This window comes from Octopus sinensis, linkage group LG11 (genome assembly GCF_006345805.1).
Source record: "Octopus sinensis linkage group LG11, ASM634580v1, whole genome shotgun sequence".
In the NCBI taxonomy this organism is placed as follows: domain Eukaryota; kingdom Metazoa; phylum Mollusca; class Cephalopoda; order Octopoda; family Octopodidae; genus Octopus; species Octopus sinensis.
Window position 1 is genome coordinate 16,619,938 of NC_043007.1, and position 17,408 is coordinate 16,637,345.

General features: G+C 36.6%; 1 protein-coding gene across 5 annotated transcripts in view; it reads left to right on the forward strand.

Moving 5' to 3' along the window:
- Positions 1-17,408, forward strand: part of LOC115217008 (CLK4-associating serine/arginine rich protein) — a 116,085-nt gene that overhangs the window by 34,730 nt on the left and 63,947 nt on the right. For all 5 annotated transcript variants that reach the window (XM_036507121.1, XM_036507122.1, XM_029786532.2 and 2 more), the window contains exon 3: positions 12,940-13,037. In XM_036507121.1, the coding sequence (XP_036363014.1) occupies positions 12,940-13,037 (98 nt within the window). The remainder of the gene's footprint in view (positions 1-12,939; positions 13,038-17,408) is intronic.

Below are 17,408 nucleotides of genomic sequence, written 5' to 3' on the forward strand. Positions count from 1 at the left end.
GTATCAAAAGGAGAACATCAGTTGCTGTGCCTTCTCTTGAATTTTATTTAAGGAAAATAATTTCGGTTTACAACCATTTCAGGGGATGAACGACTTTCAGGAACAAATTAAATTCATAAACCAAGGTTCCATTGTATAGTTTCCATGTGAAAATAACTTGCCCAGCATTTAATGACTTTGGGAAATTTCTTAGTGTAGCTTCTGTATGAAAAACATATGTCAAAAGTAATTTTTAATCAATTGAAATTATATCTGCAATGAGATTCCATAGTCCTTGTTCTGCTTTATATGGCAAATGTTTATATTTTTTGTGCGTTATTTACAAGTTTCAATTTACTTTTTTTGAATAATAGTCATCATATGATGTTGTTGTTGTTGTTGTAGTATATCTTAGGTTGTTGAAATAAGTTGACTTCTACATTATGTTCAGCACAGATGGTTTGGGGTATTTGTCTTGGCGGTCTTTAGGAAGAAATATATTTATTTTGTAATAATTTTGGCATTTCTGTGCTTCGTGCGGTGAATTTTGGTTGATAGTTTTGTAGGTCACATTGGGATAATTTGCAAAGTATGGTTATGCATTGCTAACACTCATTTTAAGCTCAATTAGTTCCCGATTCTTCAAGTTCTTCAGTAATGCTAAGTTAAAGTGGTATTTTGGTCTGTGCTAGGTTTACTGGGGATCGTTTTGAATATGTTTCTGTGCTGGAAATTACATACTTCTTTGAGCAAAATAGAGTTATTGTTACCCAGTTCAGTTTTGGAATCTTGTGTATCTAGAAGGGTATACACACGCTTCATATAAGTTTTTTTTTTTTTTTTTTTTGCTTCTTACTCTGCTTGGTAAAAGGTTCACCCGAAATGTCAGTCTACTTCTTTTCCATTTCTTCTTTTTGGCATACATTTCATTGTGCACAGCATTTGTGTGTGTACATTTTATCCATTTTTTGAATTTTTGTCTACATGTTGTAATTTTCCATGTTGTTCATCTGCCTATCTCTTATTCCCTTCATTCCATTTGTTCAATTTCACCTATTTAGGTAATAAATTCACTTCACACTTAACCAGCTTAATCTTAGCTGTTCTATTTGGCTCTTACCATTACAACAATACCACCTTGGACATGAATGCTTCTTTATTTAAAATATAGTTTCATTTAAGAGAGACTTTCAAATAATCTATTTCTAAGAGGTCATTAGTTGTTTGTGACTGACAGATTCTGCATTACTGCCACAGTCCATTCTTAGTTGTTACTTTAGCCATGCCATCTTTATTCTGAGACTTGTTAGAACATTAGAGATTTAACTCTTTCAATACCATTTACCCATAAGCCATCTCTGGATTTTATGTAAAAGCTCTCTGAAGTTTGTATATGGGTGGTGCACAAAGCAGTGTTGTAAAATAAACTATTCAGATGAGTTCAAATATGTTTAGGACATATTTAACATATGAGCAGATATTTTCACTGCAGTTTGCTATGGAAACAATTTTTCCTTTTGGTAAAATGCGTTAAAAACACTTTGAACTGACAGTGTTTTTAACAACACATGCCAAAAGCAAGAATTTTTCTCCGCAGCAAATTGCATTGAAAATATCTCTTTACAGGTCAGTTATTTCCCAAACATGTTTAGGCTTATCTGAAACTCTTTGTAGTTATATAATCAAGACCTCTCATCATCCTTCTAGTAAGTTATATTCCAAACATAACTCTTAACATTGTGTATGACACAAATCAACATGGCACCCACATCTGTGTGCCAGTCCTATCCCACATAAAACTGCATGGATACGTACCACTTTCGTTCATATTTGTTATAAAGGATGTTAGGTTGGCACTCTCTAATCTGAAGGAGAAAATTAAAACCCATCCTTTATTATTAATTTACATTCTGCGATGTGTTGTCTTCACCTATGTGTTGCTGAAGTTTTGTGATTTTTTTTTTTCTGAAAATTTTCTTTGGAAGATGACCATTAATCATTCTTAAAGTTACAACACATTCAATGTTTGAATAAATGAATCAATGGCATATAGGTCTTTCAGGATGATAACCAAAGCAATATATCTATTACTTCTGTACACACTTCAGTTTAGTCAATTTTTCATCAAGTGACCTGAACAAAATATTAACTGAAGAATGGTTGGAAACTGAATCTTTTGCAAGTATTGTTAGTTCAAAAATACCTTTTGTGCTCAGAGTGAACCCTGTTGAGTATATTTATTCAACCTTTGCCGTTGGGTTTTGATTTGTTTGATCTGACAACAAACTAATTTAATCCTTTAGCATTTAAACCAGCCATATCTGGTTCAGTTATTCTATTTGTTAAAAGAAATATGCTGTAAAGTGGTTAGTGACATGAAGGGTGTATGGCTGTAAAAACCATGCGGAAGAACAAGAAGAGTAAAGTGTAACAGAATAAATGACCCTATAAGCTACATGTTGGCGATCTATCTAGGATTGCACTAAGCCTGATTTAAAAAAAAAAATACTGAGTTGAGGGGACTCTTTAGTCTGTGCTAGATACAACCTCTATATTGATGTTGGAGTGATAAATTGCTCCCTGTTCATGTATACAGTGGTTGGTAATTAGACAGGCATCTACCCATGAAAAAAATGCCAAAAGCATGATTGACACGATAAACATTACCTTTTATATCTTTTACCTGTTTCAGTTACTTGAATACGACCATGCTGGGGCACCATCTTAATGATTTAGTTGAACAAATCGGCACCAACACTTGTTTTTAAGTTTGGTATTTGTTCTGTTGATGTCTTTTGCCAAATCACTAAGTTATAGCATATAGTGAGACAATGTGTAACCCACCCAACTCATGCCAGCATGGAAAAACAGGCATAAAATGTTTGTCATGATGGCAGCAATGGCAACTGGAATAATTGAGTTGAAGTTATATGAAAGAAATTGCTGTATACAGAGTTGACTACAGCAGCTGGAGTTAGGGATAAATCCAAATTGTGAGGGTCGAATAAGGCTGTGAGAGCTCCAAAAGTTCCAGGGTGTTTCTCTGATACAGGACTCCATCAGTTTGGCGATGCAGCTAGTAAGGTTGACTGGACGGTAGTTGACAGGTGATGTGCGATCACCTTTTTTGAACAGGGGAACAACAATGACAATTTTCTAGTGCTCTCAAGTGATTCAGTTGTTAAGGCAGAATTGAAAGAAGAATGAAAGCTGGTGCAAAAGAGAGAACCTGTCACATTTGAGAAGCAAATAAGTACCACCATGAGAACCAGGAGAGGCATAGTTGCACTTGAGGTAGTGTCGCAGCATTGCGGGTGCAAATTTTGCAGATGTTATGGAATTTGATGTCAGAGTTGGTGAAGAAGGTATATTTGAATTTTCCACAGTAAAAATGCCAGCATAGCATTCAGCAATAAGCTCAGCACATTCCTTGGGGTCATTACTGATCTGATATGTATGGGGATTGTAAAGAGGGTCAGCTGGAGAGTGAGATCTCTGCTTCAAATGTACATATTTCCAGAACACTTTGCTGTCAGGGCCGGTTACTATACTTTGTTCACTGCCTTTTTTATCACTTGCTTGAGATGGTTGAATGATCAATTGTGTCTTCTGTCTCTTCTGTTCTATACTGTCTATATTTCTGTTCAGCATCACACATTTCCTGGCCAGTCTGTGAGCTTAACATCACTTCCTGGCTCTTGAGTGTCTTGACTGGCCTTCAGTCTGTTGCAAACATTCTGGCCATGTCTTTAGTATGAGAAAAACTGTCTTGACAAATATATAAGTAGTTGTCTATCTTAACCAGTTGCTTCCTGCCGCACTCTTCCTTTCATACTCCTACTTTCTGTTGAGGAAAAACAGGTGTGCCTGATACAGTAAGAAAGCTACTTAGTTTGCTGGCCTGCCTATCCTACAGCTACTGACTTCCAGCTATGTTACTTACAAAGATCTGGATATTAATTCATAGTAATCTGTGGGTGCTGCTCTTCCTGCTTTTACTACCCATTTAAATAAAATAAAAAATCACATAAAAAGTTTCATGTTGGTTCAAATTTACAATTTTACACTTAGCTGTTTGGGTGGAAGGAAGTCTCTGACTGGGTTACACTGAAGAGCCAAAAACTGGAGTACTTTTGAAACTTAATAGCCGATTAGTTAAATGTCATCGTAAAATTAATATATAAATTCATATAAAAAAATACATCCGTAAACAAATATATATTTATTCACTTATTTTTTTTCCTGCTACCATGGGTTAGGTGAATGAATATTAGCTGAGATTTTTCTTTTATTACTAGATGTTTCACATAGCTGTTAATCAACAGCTATCATCATCATTTAATCCTTTAGCATTTAAACCAGCTATATCTAGCCCAAATATGTTGTTTCATGTTCTAACCAACCAGATCCTGCTTATCACACACCCTTCAATACCATTCTAAAAATATCACATCAAAATTTGGAAGCTACAAAATAATGCATGATGAATTAAAAACTGTGAATGAAAAATAATTATGTTTGACTGAATAATCTTAATGCTAAAGGATTAATGTCTATGTTCCATACTGGTGTATGTTGGACGGTTTGACAGAATCCAGTGTGCCCAAGGATTGCATTGTCCTCCAGTGTCTGCTTTGGCATGGTTTCTGTGATTGGATGCTCTTTCTTACACCAACCACTTCACAGTGTGTACTGAGTGATTTTGTGTATGCGATCAACACTATTGAAGTTACCATACAGCTTACAATCCTGAGACGAACAACTTTATGCAAGGGGATGAGTATTAGAGAGGGATAAAGTATGAGAGAAAAGGGCCTGGGCATGGCATGCTTCTTGCTCTGGAGGGGCTACAAAACTATGAAATTTTTAGTAATACTGAAAGAAGAAATATCAGCTTATAGAAATATATAATCTTAGTTTTTGTATTTAGTACATTTGTTTCTCAAATGACACTCATCATACATACTTCATCATTTTACGTCTTCTTTCCACGATGGTATAAGTTGTCCCCTTAAATGGATTGGGACCATGTCTCACTTTACCACTTCATTTTAGGCATAGTTTCTACAGTTGGTTGCTTTTCTTAGTACCAACCACTTTATAGAATGTCTACTGGGTGTATTTCATCATGGCATGAACACTGTAGGTTACCGTATCTTTGGCAAGATCAACGGTTCCTCTCTCATTTACGTTGTCTCTGTTTATTCACCATCCACTTAAATGGGTGTATATGGTTCATAAGTATGTTTCTATTTTATTGCATTTTCCATGATTGTATGTGTGGTATAGTCTTGTAGATGAGATGAGAAATAATCCAGAACGGACAATATCTACTCATACCATTGGCGTTAGGAAGGGCATCCAGCCGTAGAAACACTGCCAGATCTGACTGGGCCTGACGAAGCCTTCCAGCTTCACAGACCCCAGTTGACCCGTCCAACCCATGCTAGCATGGAAAACGGACGCTAAACGATGATGATTGAGGATTGTAGTAGTATTAGTATGGAAGCATGCACTGCAACAGTGCATCATTGCATCCACCATTTGTTGGTGATTCTTTACTACTCCTGATAGATGACACCACTCGGGCAACAACCCTCCAACCCATGGGTCAGTTTGCATAGTCATTTTTGGTGAGGGCCTTACGATGAATGAACATTAAATTATTGATGGATATCATCATCATTTAATGTCTCTCATCTATGCTGGCATGGGTTGGATAGTTTGACCAGGGCTGGTAAGCTGAGGGGCTGCACCAGATTCCAGTCTGATTTAGCATGGTTTTACATGCCACTTGCGTGACACCAGTATCTACCACGACTGCGATTTTGTTCTGCTTGATGGGTCTTCTTCTCAAGCATGACATAATGCCAAAGGTCTTGGTCATTGCTCTGAAATATAAATATAAATGTTGGTTAGTAAACCTGTGATTTGGTGTCTCCTTCACAATATGAAATATATTTGATAAGAACCTTCAAACTTATATAACCTTGTGGAAAAATTGATGTTATGAAGTGAAGAGGGTGATATCAGTAAGAACAATTTTTATATCTGATATAGAAACAACTTATGTCATATGTAAATATTTAACAGTAATTGAATAAGTTAAAAACAATGTACAGATAACAAGCTTCAACTTTTCTTTCAGTAGCCAAAGGATTTGAGAATTCAAAGTTAAGTCAGTGCTTGCTGAGATAGACAGTCAAGGTGTTCCAGCTGTGACCATCCCATTTTTCATATCTAGGACTTCATTGTATAGTGTATTCCTTTTATTTTATTTTTTAAGGCTGTAGGTTGTAATTTGAGGGAGATTTGGCTAACGTTTTAGGCTTTCTCTCTCTAAAGTTGTTCAATTGACAAGTCAGCTATTAAAAACTAAGGAAACATCAAATACAGTTCCAACAATTAGGAATATATTGTATAGCTATATTCCTTTAAGTAAGTCCTGTGCTAGAACAGAAAACAGACTCTGGCCTACATAGTCACTAAGATAATATATTTTTGGAGATGTACTTGCATAGCAAGTAACTTGTTCTGAGATCGTGTGCTTGAACGAAAACAATTGCAGTGTGGAAGGTGTTTATAAGCCATTTAAGAAACACACAAAACCATTAGATTCACTTCAACATTTAAATTTAATTTGTCAAAATATTTTTGTATTTTTCATCATCATTTAAAACCCAAGTTCTGGGTTGTATGGGTCGATAGGCTCCAACTAGCCTGAGGGCTGTGTTGGTTTTCATGTCAGGATACCATTCTTAATGCTGCTAATTTGCAGGTGCCTTATTGTGATTTCTTTTAGCTAAGATTGAACTCTTAATGCATTATTGAAACCCAGATTGTTCTTACTTATTATGCAAAAGTACATAGTCCACTTTTAGTATAAATTATGCTAGAACAAGTTGTATAATAAACAACATCAGTTACATCTAAAATGAAATACAATAGCAATAGGCACACACACGCACACTCCCAAGTTCAAAGCAACTCAAGGTTTTTCAGATATTGGTTCTTATAATAGTAGTAGAAAATATATTGATCAGAGAACAATGGTCACGCAGGTACACAACTGCTTTTATTTCAGACAGTGATGGCAGTAATAAATTTGTAGAGCATAACTCATATACTTTCAAATACGAAAATTCCCTTTTATATTTGCTAACATTTCGTATTAGGTCAATTATTTATTCTGATTAGGTAGCCAAAAGAACTGGGTTACGCCCAATGTATATTATTTGTTTTTTTTTATTTAAATAGATAAGTAATAATAACAGAATAAAACATAAAAGTACTTATGGGTTATGCCTGCATTGTGTCTGCTCATGATGATTGTATGGTTGTTCATTTTCACATAGATAGGTTTATAATGTCAGTGAAAGAGCTGTTGACATTGTCATGTACAGTGTGAGACATAGGCATTATATGATGTCCACATAAAGAACTTCACCACTTATCAGCAAGGCCATTTGTAATGGCGTCAACACTTTTGCAGGTCATTTTTGGTCATTTTTGTCTGTTCCTCCCATGAAATTATTGCAACTCTTCACTGCTATGAGACAAGAGACAGGTACCTTTCTGTGTTCATTACAATCATACTTTGATCACTGTTGGAATCGCTGGGCAATTCTTTGCTAGTTTCTTGCTCAAAATCACTTTCATTACTGTAATTAGACTCATCTAAATCCTCATCATCATCACTAAGAATCCGAGCTAGTGTTTTTTCAGCACCGACACGTTTTCAAGACATCCTTGGCAAAATTCCAGCACAAAATAAGGAATCCACAATAGAATATGAATGCTGAACACCCCAAATAACATACTCACTGATTGATTGCTAAGTGGCTCAAGTGGCTATTTTGATAACATGTAACTGTTGTATAGTGAAACTGTACATTCCTCCTGGTAAAAAGTGCTAGTAGCCAGCCATTATAAATAGACCAGTAGGTCAGAGAAGGTCAGACGGTCAAGAGTACGTGTAGACTGTATCGATAGTCATGTCTGTGCTGATATAGTAATCATACTGTGATACTGAGTGGATGTTATAATGATCCAGCATTTTGAGGATAACACTGTGTGGCGGGGGGTGGGTGGGGGTTATACAGTGCCAGATAGAACCAATCTATCGACAACTTTGGAATATTCTTTTTCTTTTATTCTTTTACTTGTTTCAGTCATGTGACTGTGGCATGCTGGAGCACCGCCTTTAGTTGGCGAATCGACCCCAGGACTTATTCTTTGTCAGCCTAGTACTTATTCTTTCTGTCTTCTTTGCTGAACCTCTAAGTTACGGGAACATAAACACACCAGTATCAGTTGTCAAGCGATGTTGGGGGGACAAACACAGACACAAACATATACACACACACACACACACACACATACAACGGGCTTCTTTCAGTTTCCGTCTACTAAATCTACTTACAAGGCTTTGGTCGTCCTGAGGCTATAGTAGAAGACACTTGTCCAAGGTGCCACACAGTGGGATTGAAGTCAGAACAACTGTCATCAAAAGACAGATACAAAAGTGGCAAAAGATTGCTTTACAACAGTAACAAAATGAAGACAAGTGGAGTGCCAGTAGACCAGCATTTGGGGAATATATGGCCTTGGCATAGTGCCAATGTACCGGCATTTCGGGTTCTAAGGCTTAACTGATTTAATTAATCCTTTTAGATACTAACCTTCCCGAGAGTGTTAAACAATCAGTTGGAACCAAAAAATATTGGCTAAACCCTCACCTACTGATATGGATTTGGTGGATCCACAATTGAACACGCATCTCAACGCTGTCTAACCTGTGAGACCAACATACTCTGGTTTGATCTAACCATCTTAATTGGTTATCTTTTCTATAAGCATAATCCAGCATAAACTAATGGCTGTTGTTCAACAAAAGTTGCATTTTTTCTGGCTCTCCACAGTCTGAGTTCAAATTCTGCTGAGGCGAGCTTTCCCTTTCATTCCTTTTAGGGTTGATAAAATAAGTACCAGTTGAGCACTGGGGTTAATATAATTAACTCAATCTTCCTATAAAACTTTTGGCATTGTGCAAAAATTTGAAACTATCATTATTCAACAATTATTATTTATTTTCCTTTAATAACCAATTGCTACCTCACCTTATTCCCACATCACCATGGCTTTATTTGTTATTCTATAATCACTGTTGCCTCTCCACATTTATTGCTCCTCTTTTACTGCTGTGTTCCTTCCTGTCTAATTATGTCCCCCAAGTAAGTGAAACATAGCTATGCCTCTCCATTCCATTTGAGAAGGTCATGGATTTCAGTTTGTGGTTGTTGGCTACTCTAATGTATTTTTAAATGCCTAAGTGCAGGTTCTCTTTAGTTCTTCCTTGTAGATCTCATTTCAACTGTTATCGTTCTTTTAATTATACAGTACTGAATTTCTGTCTAATTCTGTCCTGTATTAAAACAGTTATGGCTTTAATTGACTTCAATCCTTTTAGTACCTAATGTCTTGGTTTTAGTCATGTTCAAACCAAGTTTTCTAAATTTCTGATTTCACTGTTCATGATCTGATTTAGTATGAAGGCCAGTCTGGCACAAACAGGAAGCCCCATTGGCATCTGGTTGTGATTTGTTTACCAGGATAGTGTTGCACTTGAATTAAACCTAGCTCATTACCTCTGTCTAGTTCTCTCCTCAGTTTTAACAAGCCATAATCCTATAGCATCCTCAGTGTCTACAAGACTATAAAGCGATTGTATTCAATGTTTAAGCAATCATCATTGTTTGTATGGACACAAACACACACAGACATGCATAATGCAAGTTGGGTGCTTGTCACTTTCTTGTCTCTAAATCTTCATTGGTGGCTTGTTACTGAGAGGAATAGCTGAGTGTATCTTTCCTTACCAGCCCATAGCTTTTTCAGCAACAAACCTTGGGTAATACTTCTTTGTGTTCCCAAGCTGAATTTATTAGGGTTTCAGAAATGGTCTGTTCCTAGTGATATAACCTGTGGGCTCACTGGTATATGAAATGTCATACTGCTCACCAACAAATTTCCAGCTATGGGTTAAATAGTTCTACTGTCTTGTTACCTTTGGTTAAGATAAATTTGTTGGAGTAAATCTTGAAAGAAACTCTGGAGTTTCACAGGTAGTCTAGTGTTGTACTCAACACTACTGTCAGCTACTACAGTGAATCTGTTCCCAAGCTTATTGGTTTCGTTTTTCCTTTGGAAATTATTAGCAATATTGAGAGGTGGGGTTTGATGCTCTGTACACTAATTAAACATCTCCCTGTGAAATGGACAAATTATCTACCATAGAGTAATAACATGACTATGGACACATTATTAGAAATATTGAATTTCTAAATGTCTCAGCGAGACATAAGCAGTGGTGGAGCGATATAGTGGTTGTATACCATCAACTCAATGTGTCAGTCCCATAAGGGAATTACACCATCACCATTTAGCCCTAGGAAACATCGACGTCTCCTGTCGGCTTTGACACATTTTCTGTGTCCTTATATTTGCAAAGGGGAGGCAATCACCCCCCGCCAGCGGGAAAAATTGTATTTCAACTGAGGTTTTCAAAAATGGTTTTCCAGTCTTACTTGAACACCTCTACAAGTCCTCCAGCCAATGTTGGAAAGTGAATGCAGTTCCACAGGTTATGCAGGATACCAGCATTGTCACACTGCAAGAACAGAGCTGAGAAAACTGAGTGCAATAATTAATTACAGTTTAGCCAACAAATTCTTTATTTAAATAACATTGCTGAAACATCCTGAGTTGCAATGTGGCTTCTGCACCGATAGGTCCACCATAGTCATATTTCTATTTATGTGCCTGCCTCGGGAAAAGTGTCAGGAGTAGAATCAACCACTATATTTCACCTTTATTATCCTAGCAAAAAACTTTCAAGCACCCTTTATAGGTAGAAACAGCCTATTTAAGATTTTACCTACTTGTGCTGCTAAGCATTATGAGGTCTTTCCATGTTGGTATGATGAGTACTGTGTGATATGAAGGATCGACACCCAAAGAATTTGAAGTGAAGAGTTGAGACAAAAATCTATCCTTACCACAGCACTTTTTGCTATCTTATTTTGTATTATTCTTGAAACTCAGAGTTTTCAGCCAATGATGTCTATTTTCATTTACCTGAGAGCTGTTGACTGATTTTTTTTTTAGTATTGTCAAACTAAAGGTCAAAACTAAGATAAGGAAAGTTATCATTGGAGACCTACTGTTTTGTGATGCTACAACTATTTCCTCAAACTCTCCTGAAAGTTTACAAAATCTTAAGCAGAGATTCTCTAGAGCTTGTGACCTATTCCTATTTGGTCTCACACTCTGTCTCAAGAAGTCCCAAGTTTTAGGGATAAGGCACTTCAGCATCTCTTCATATTAAGATCAAATGTAAGGAACTTGATGTGGTATATGTGTGTGTGTACTCTCTCTCTCTCTCTCTCTCACACACACACACACACACACACACACACACACACACACAAACAAATTCATTTAACTTAATACAAAAAAAAAAACAAGAAAATATAAAATATGAATGAAGAGTTATAAAAAGATGAATTTGCATTTTTGGAAAGTGAAACATTGTCAACATATTTTGTATTCTTTAATTTTCATAATTTCTCCTGTTTTGGTAACAGGATGCATTCATTCCTGGGTTGGGATTAAAAAATTTTTTCTTCTTTAGAAGTATTGTGTAGAAGTACAGTAAATGTGAAGCAATAGAGATAGGCTCTCAGCAAGCAGAGTCTGGTTGACCTGGTTTCCAGTTTCCATTTATATTATTCATTGTGCTTAGTTCTTAAGCACTACACATTAGTCTGCTTGCTTCAGTCTGCCTAACTGAAATAAGCATTAAAAATGTTCTCCACAGTTGAATGGCTACTCTTGATAAAAGACACTCTGTAATTTATAAATATATTTGCTTCCAACACTTTAGATACAAAAATATTAGAAATATTCAAGATTCAGTTAGCAGACTGTCATTAATTATAAAGATGAAAATTTCTTTAAAAAAAAAAAAGAAAAAGTTAATATGCCAGTATTTAATGATGTTTATTGTCGTTAACATTGGGTTAACTAACATGTTACTGGTGTTGTCTCACCTGAACCTTGTCACTCGAATTCTTACACGGAAGTGGGCATGGCTGTGTGGTTAAGAAGCTTGCTTTGCAACCACATTGTTTCAGGTTCAGTTCCACTGCATGGCACCATGAGCAAGTGTCTTCTATTATGGTTGCAGGTTGACCAAGGCCTTGTGAGTGGATTTAGTGAACAGAAATTGTGTGAAAGTCCACTGTATGTTTGTGTGCTTGTCAACTGCTGTTGGTTTCTTTACATCCCCATAACTTAGTTTATTGATCTCTTTTTACCAAACAGTTAAGTACTAGACTTGAAGAGAAGTGCTGGGGTTAATTTGCTTGACTAGACCCTTCACACATGCTGGGACACTGCCTTAATCCTAACCCTAACCCTAATTTCAGTCATTGGACCACAGTATAGCCATGGTCCAATGACTGAAAAAAAAAAAGAAAAAAGATAACCCACACTTATAAATTATAAATCTTCCAGTAGGCTGGTCTCATTTAGTTGAACCTTCAAAGCAAAGTCTTCATGTCTTACTGAATACTAAAGTACAGATCTCTTCTATTAAGATATTTAATGAATTAGTAGTGGGAAGAATTCATTGATACATTCAGGTGTAGATATCATATGTAAACTTATATTACTGGCATGTCTTCCTTTGGTTGGCTAGCATTAGTTAAAAAAAATTATTACAAGGGCTGCTATTTTATAAGTAAACTGTAAAGATGTAATAACAAGGCACTACCATTGTAAGATTGTAGACTGGAGAAAATGAGGTGAGATTAAAACTTTATGGCAGAAAAAAAATTCACAAGTTGTAGCTTATGTTTATTTGATTTTTGATTTTTTTTTTTTTTTTTTGTCTTACAGAAACAGGACCCTACTCAATTTTTACGGGTATATGGACGTCCATATAAGATACATTTGGACCCTGCTGTTGCATTATCTGCGGAATCACCCCAAAGCATGTAAGTTGAAGGCTTTCTTTTTTTTTTTTTTCCCATGTCTACTGAAAATATAAGGGTGACGCATAATTGTATTTCATTTGAAATACTTCAAGTTTTTGGTGTGTTTTTGCGTGTATAGATACACACACACACACTCTCTAATTATCATTTTACATTTGTATTTTCATGCTGGCATGGATTGTGTGGGTTGTCACCGACTTAATTCCCATTCAGTTATCTCCCCCCCCCCCAAGCCTTTGCTGGCCAGGAACCATACTGTGCTTGTACATGCCATTTCTGGCATGTTTTCTATGACTGGCTTCTCTTAACTTTTCCGCCCACTTTCAGAAGGTACTGGGTGCATTTTATCATGGTACTAGCTTTACATATATGGTTGTGTGGTTAAGGTGTTTACTTCTCAACCGTATGGCTTCAGGATCAGTCCCGCTGTGCAGTGCCATGGACAAATATCTACTACTGTAGTCCCATACCATCCAAAGCCTTGTGAGTGGATTTGGTACGTGGAAATCATAAGAGGACTCTTGTGTGTGTGTGTGTGTGTGTGTGTGTGTGTGTGTGTGTGTGTGTGATTGTGCTCACTTGTATGGAAGTTCCAACATGTGAACAGTGTTTCTGTTATTGCAATTCTCTTACTAACAAATTATTCGGTTGGAGCTCTGTGAAATAAGAGATATCTTGAAAACTGAAAAAGGTCAACAAAAAGGAGGACACCCACCTGAAAAACAGTAACATATTTGTCTAACCTATGCAAGCATGGAAAAATGGACATTAAAATTAATGTATGTATGTATGCATGCATGATTGTATTTATGTATGTTCTCTTCTGATTTTGATTATTTAAGCCCTTCCTCTGGGGAAGGAGCTGGTTTCTAACTAACATACAGATCTCCATTGTTGGAATGTAGATAATGAAAACAATACCATATTTTAAACTTGAGAAAAGTCTTGCATATTTTTACCATTCCATTTATAGATTGTATTTGTAATGTTGAAGTTGACTGGTTTCTTTTTCTGGAAATCCAAGTTTATCTAGACTGTCAGCTAAGCATTTGCTCACAAAACCAACTGCACCAATTATGAGTGATTTAAATATAAATTTGTAATCCGGATATAAAAGCTGGAGGTTTCAGAGCAGTTATCCATAGTTATCTCTCTGCTTTTCAAGTGTGTGTGTGTGTGTGTGTTTGGATAGATGGTCCTTGTCAAGCATCTGAATACGTTGAGGAAATTTAGAATTTTGTGAAATATTTTTTGATATAAGGATAAAAAGTAAATCGTCTACTAGTGGCATGTAAAAAGCACCCAACCTACTGTTAATTGGTTGGTGTTAGGAAGGGCATCCAGCCGTAGAAACAATGCTTCAACAGACAACTGGAGTCTGGATAGCTCCATGTCAAACCATCCAACCCATGCCAGCATAGGGAGCAGATGCTAAACGATGATGATATTTGCAAGTAACCAAGTTAATTTATATTATGTTACATAAATGATGGAATATTTTTATAATTTCAACTTCTACATGACATTTAAGATACAGCTGCTTATATCAATATTTTATAAATTTATGGAATTGTCTCAAATTATCGCTTTACATAGCAATAGGCTCACATTCTAGAAGACATCAACTCAGTTAAATTTATCTGGTGGTGGTGGTGCTGTCCACAAAGCTTCTCTATTCTCAGACAAGTGGATACAAATCATTTGGCAGATCTGGCAGACCTCATGCCAACACTGTGCAAACTCACTGTATGTGTATGATTCAGTGCCTTTGTACCGCATCCCGCTTACATTTAGCAGTGCCATTGAAGCACGGTTGTCAGCAAAGCAAAATGCAATAAGATATTTGTTGTAGGAAGATTTCAATCTCATTGCAAAACATACAGCAAAAACAACCAGCGTATCGGGGCCAAAAAACGTGTCTTGGGTTGTTTTCAGTCTTGTTGGGTGATTAAAAAATTAGGTCAAGGAGGACTTGTTTAACTCCGTAGCATTTAGATTACTCTGGCATGGCTGTGTGGTTAAGAAGCTGGCTTGCCAACCACTTGGTTCCAGGTTAAAGCTATAAACCCTAAAACCTACCAGGGTATTACTGAAGAAGTTGTCCACTCTCATCGGTATTAGTTCCTCCTGTGCTCTGAAGCACATAGGGCAGTATGTTGATGCCATTGGTTCCTGTTGGCTGTAGTTTTAGTTTTCTCTGCATCTAGTCATGTGAACTAAAAGTACAAACATCAATATTATACTGCTCTCATATCGGTTACAAATATTCTACTGTTCCTTATAGTTTTCAGTCTTCCTCTCTTTCCCTCCGGTGAAGTCCATTTGAAAGATGCTTTGGTCTGATAGCTGGAGTATGTAGCTTGCTAGTTTTAATCTTCATTCTGTGATTCTTTAAGGCCGTGAGCTGGCAGAATTGTTAGCACGCCCGGGTGAAATGCTTAGCGGTATTTCGTCTGCTGCTACGTTCTGAGTTCAAATTCCACCAAGGTCAACTTAGCCTTCATCCTTTCGGGGTCGATTAAATAAGTACCAGTTATGCACTGGAGTCGATGTAATCGACTTAATACCTATGTCTGTGCTTGTTTGTCCCCTCTATGTTTAGCCCCTTGTGAGTAATAAAGAAATAGGTATTTCGTCTGCCACTACATTCTGTGTTCAAATTCCACCCAGGTCAACTTAGCCTTTCATCCTTTCGGGGTCGATTAAGTAAGTACCAGTTACGCACTGCGGTCAATGTAATCAACTTAATCCCTTTGTCCGTCCTTGTTTGTCCCCTCTTTATTTAGTCCCTTGTGGGCAATAAAGAAATAATTTAATCCCCATTCTGTGATAATTTTGCTAAGTTGCCTACTCATATACTCATCCATAATAGCACTATATTCCAACTGGATGGTACACCATGACATTCTGCAAAATATGTGAAAAACTGGCTCAGAACTAATTTGGTTGATAGACAGAATCAAATCCTGGCTTGAACCTTACAGAAAATGCAAAGGGTCACATCAAAATGCAAATTGCAGCTTATAATGCTTCAGCAATTTCAGATTTAAAATAGCAGACGTTGCAGGAAATAGCTGCAGATTACTGCAAAAAATTGCTTGAAATCATGCCTGACTGCATTGCTGCTGTATTGCAGGCAGAGAGGAATACCATTCCAAGTATCGAGCAGAATGATATTGATGTTTGTACTTTTAGTTAACCGTTCTCAATTTATCTGCTTCTGTTATTAGAAAATACATTCCTTATTTTTTTATCTTCATGACCTTATTTTTGCTTTTATTCAGACTTTTGACCATGGTTTTGTGCGTGCGTGCTGTGTACACACACAATGTTTATGGATATATATATATATATATATATACTAGCAGTATCGCCCGGCGTTGCTCGGGTTTGTAAGGGAGATAACTATATAAGCATTTTAGAGAGTTATAGCCAAAAAATAGCAAAAAATGCATTAAAAATGAAAAAAAATTATGGTAAATTTTTTTTAAATCGTTGACTCATCGTAGACATTTTTAGAAAGTTACTTCCCTTATATAATAGCGAAAAAATGCATTAAAATGGAAAAAAAATGATGGTAATTTTTTTTTTAAATCGTAGACTCATCGTAGACTATAAGATACCCGGTTTTGGTTAAACTGCACCGCAAAATGTGGGAGTAGTTAGGAATCTAAATCGTAGGAGACAGACACACAACCTTACTTTTATATATAAAGATATATATATATATATAATATATATATATATATATATATATATATATATATATTATATATATATATAATGATGATGTGGTGTGTTGGTTTTTATCTTTGGCAGCCAGTCATATTAGCGTGGTTAAAAAGTCTGCTACTGGACCACATAGTTTCAGACTCAGTCCTATGGCATGGCACCTTGGTCAAATGTCTTTTACCATAGTCCTGGGCTGAACAAAACCTTGTGAGTAGATTTGAAAGATACCTGTCATTATACATATATATATATATATATGTACATATGGTTCTTCCCAACTCATAGGCTCATAAGGCTGGTTTCCTAGATTCTGTGACATATATATTCTTCCCTGGATGGCATGCTGATCCATTGCAGGATTATTCATTTTTGCCAGCTGGGTGAGCTGGAGCAATGTGAAATGAAGTGTTTTGCTCAAAAGCACAACATGTCACCTAGCCCAGGAATTGAAACCACAAAGCCATGTCCCTGCATGTCATGCGTATATGTCGTGCCGGTGGAACGTATAAAGCACCAACCGATCATGACCGTTGCCAGCCTCCCCTGGCACCTGTGCTTGGTGGCATGTAAAAAGCACCCACTACACTTACGGAGTGGTTGGTGTTAGGAAGGGTATCCAGCTGTAGAAACTCTGCCAGA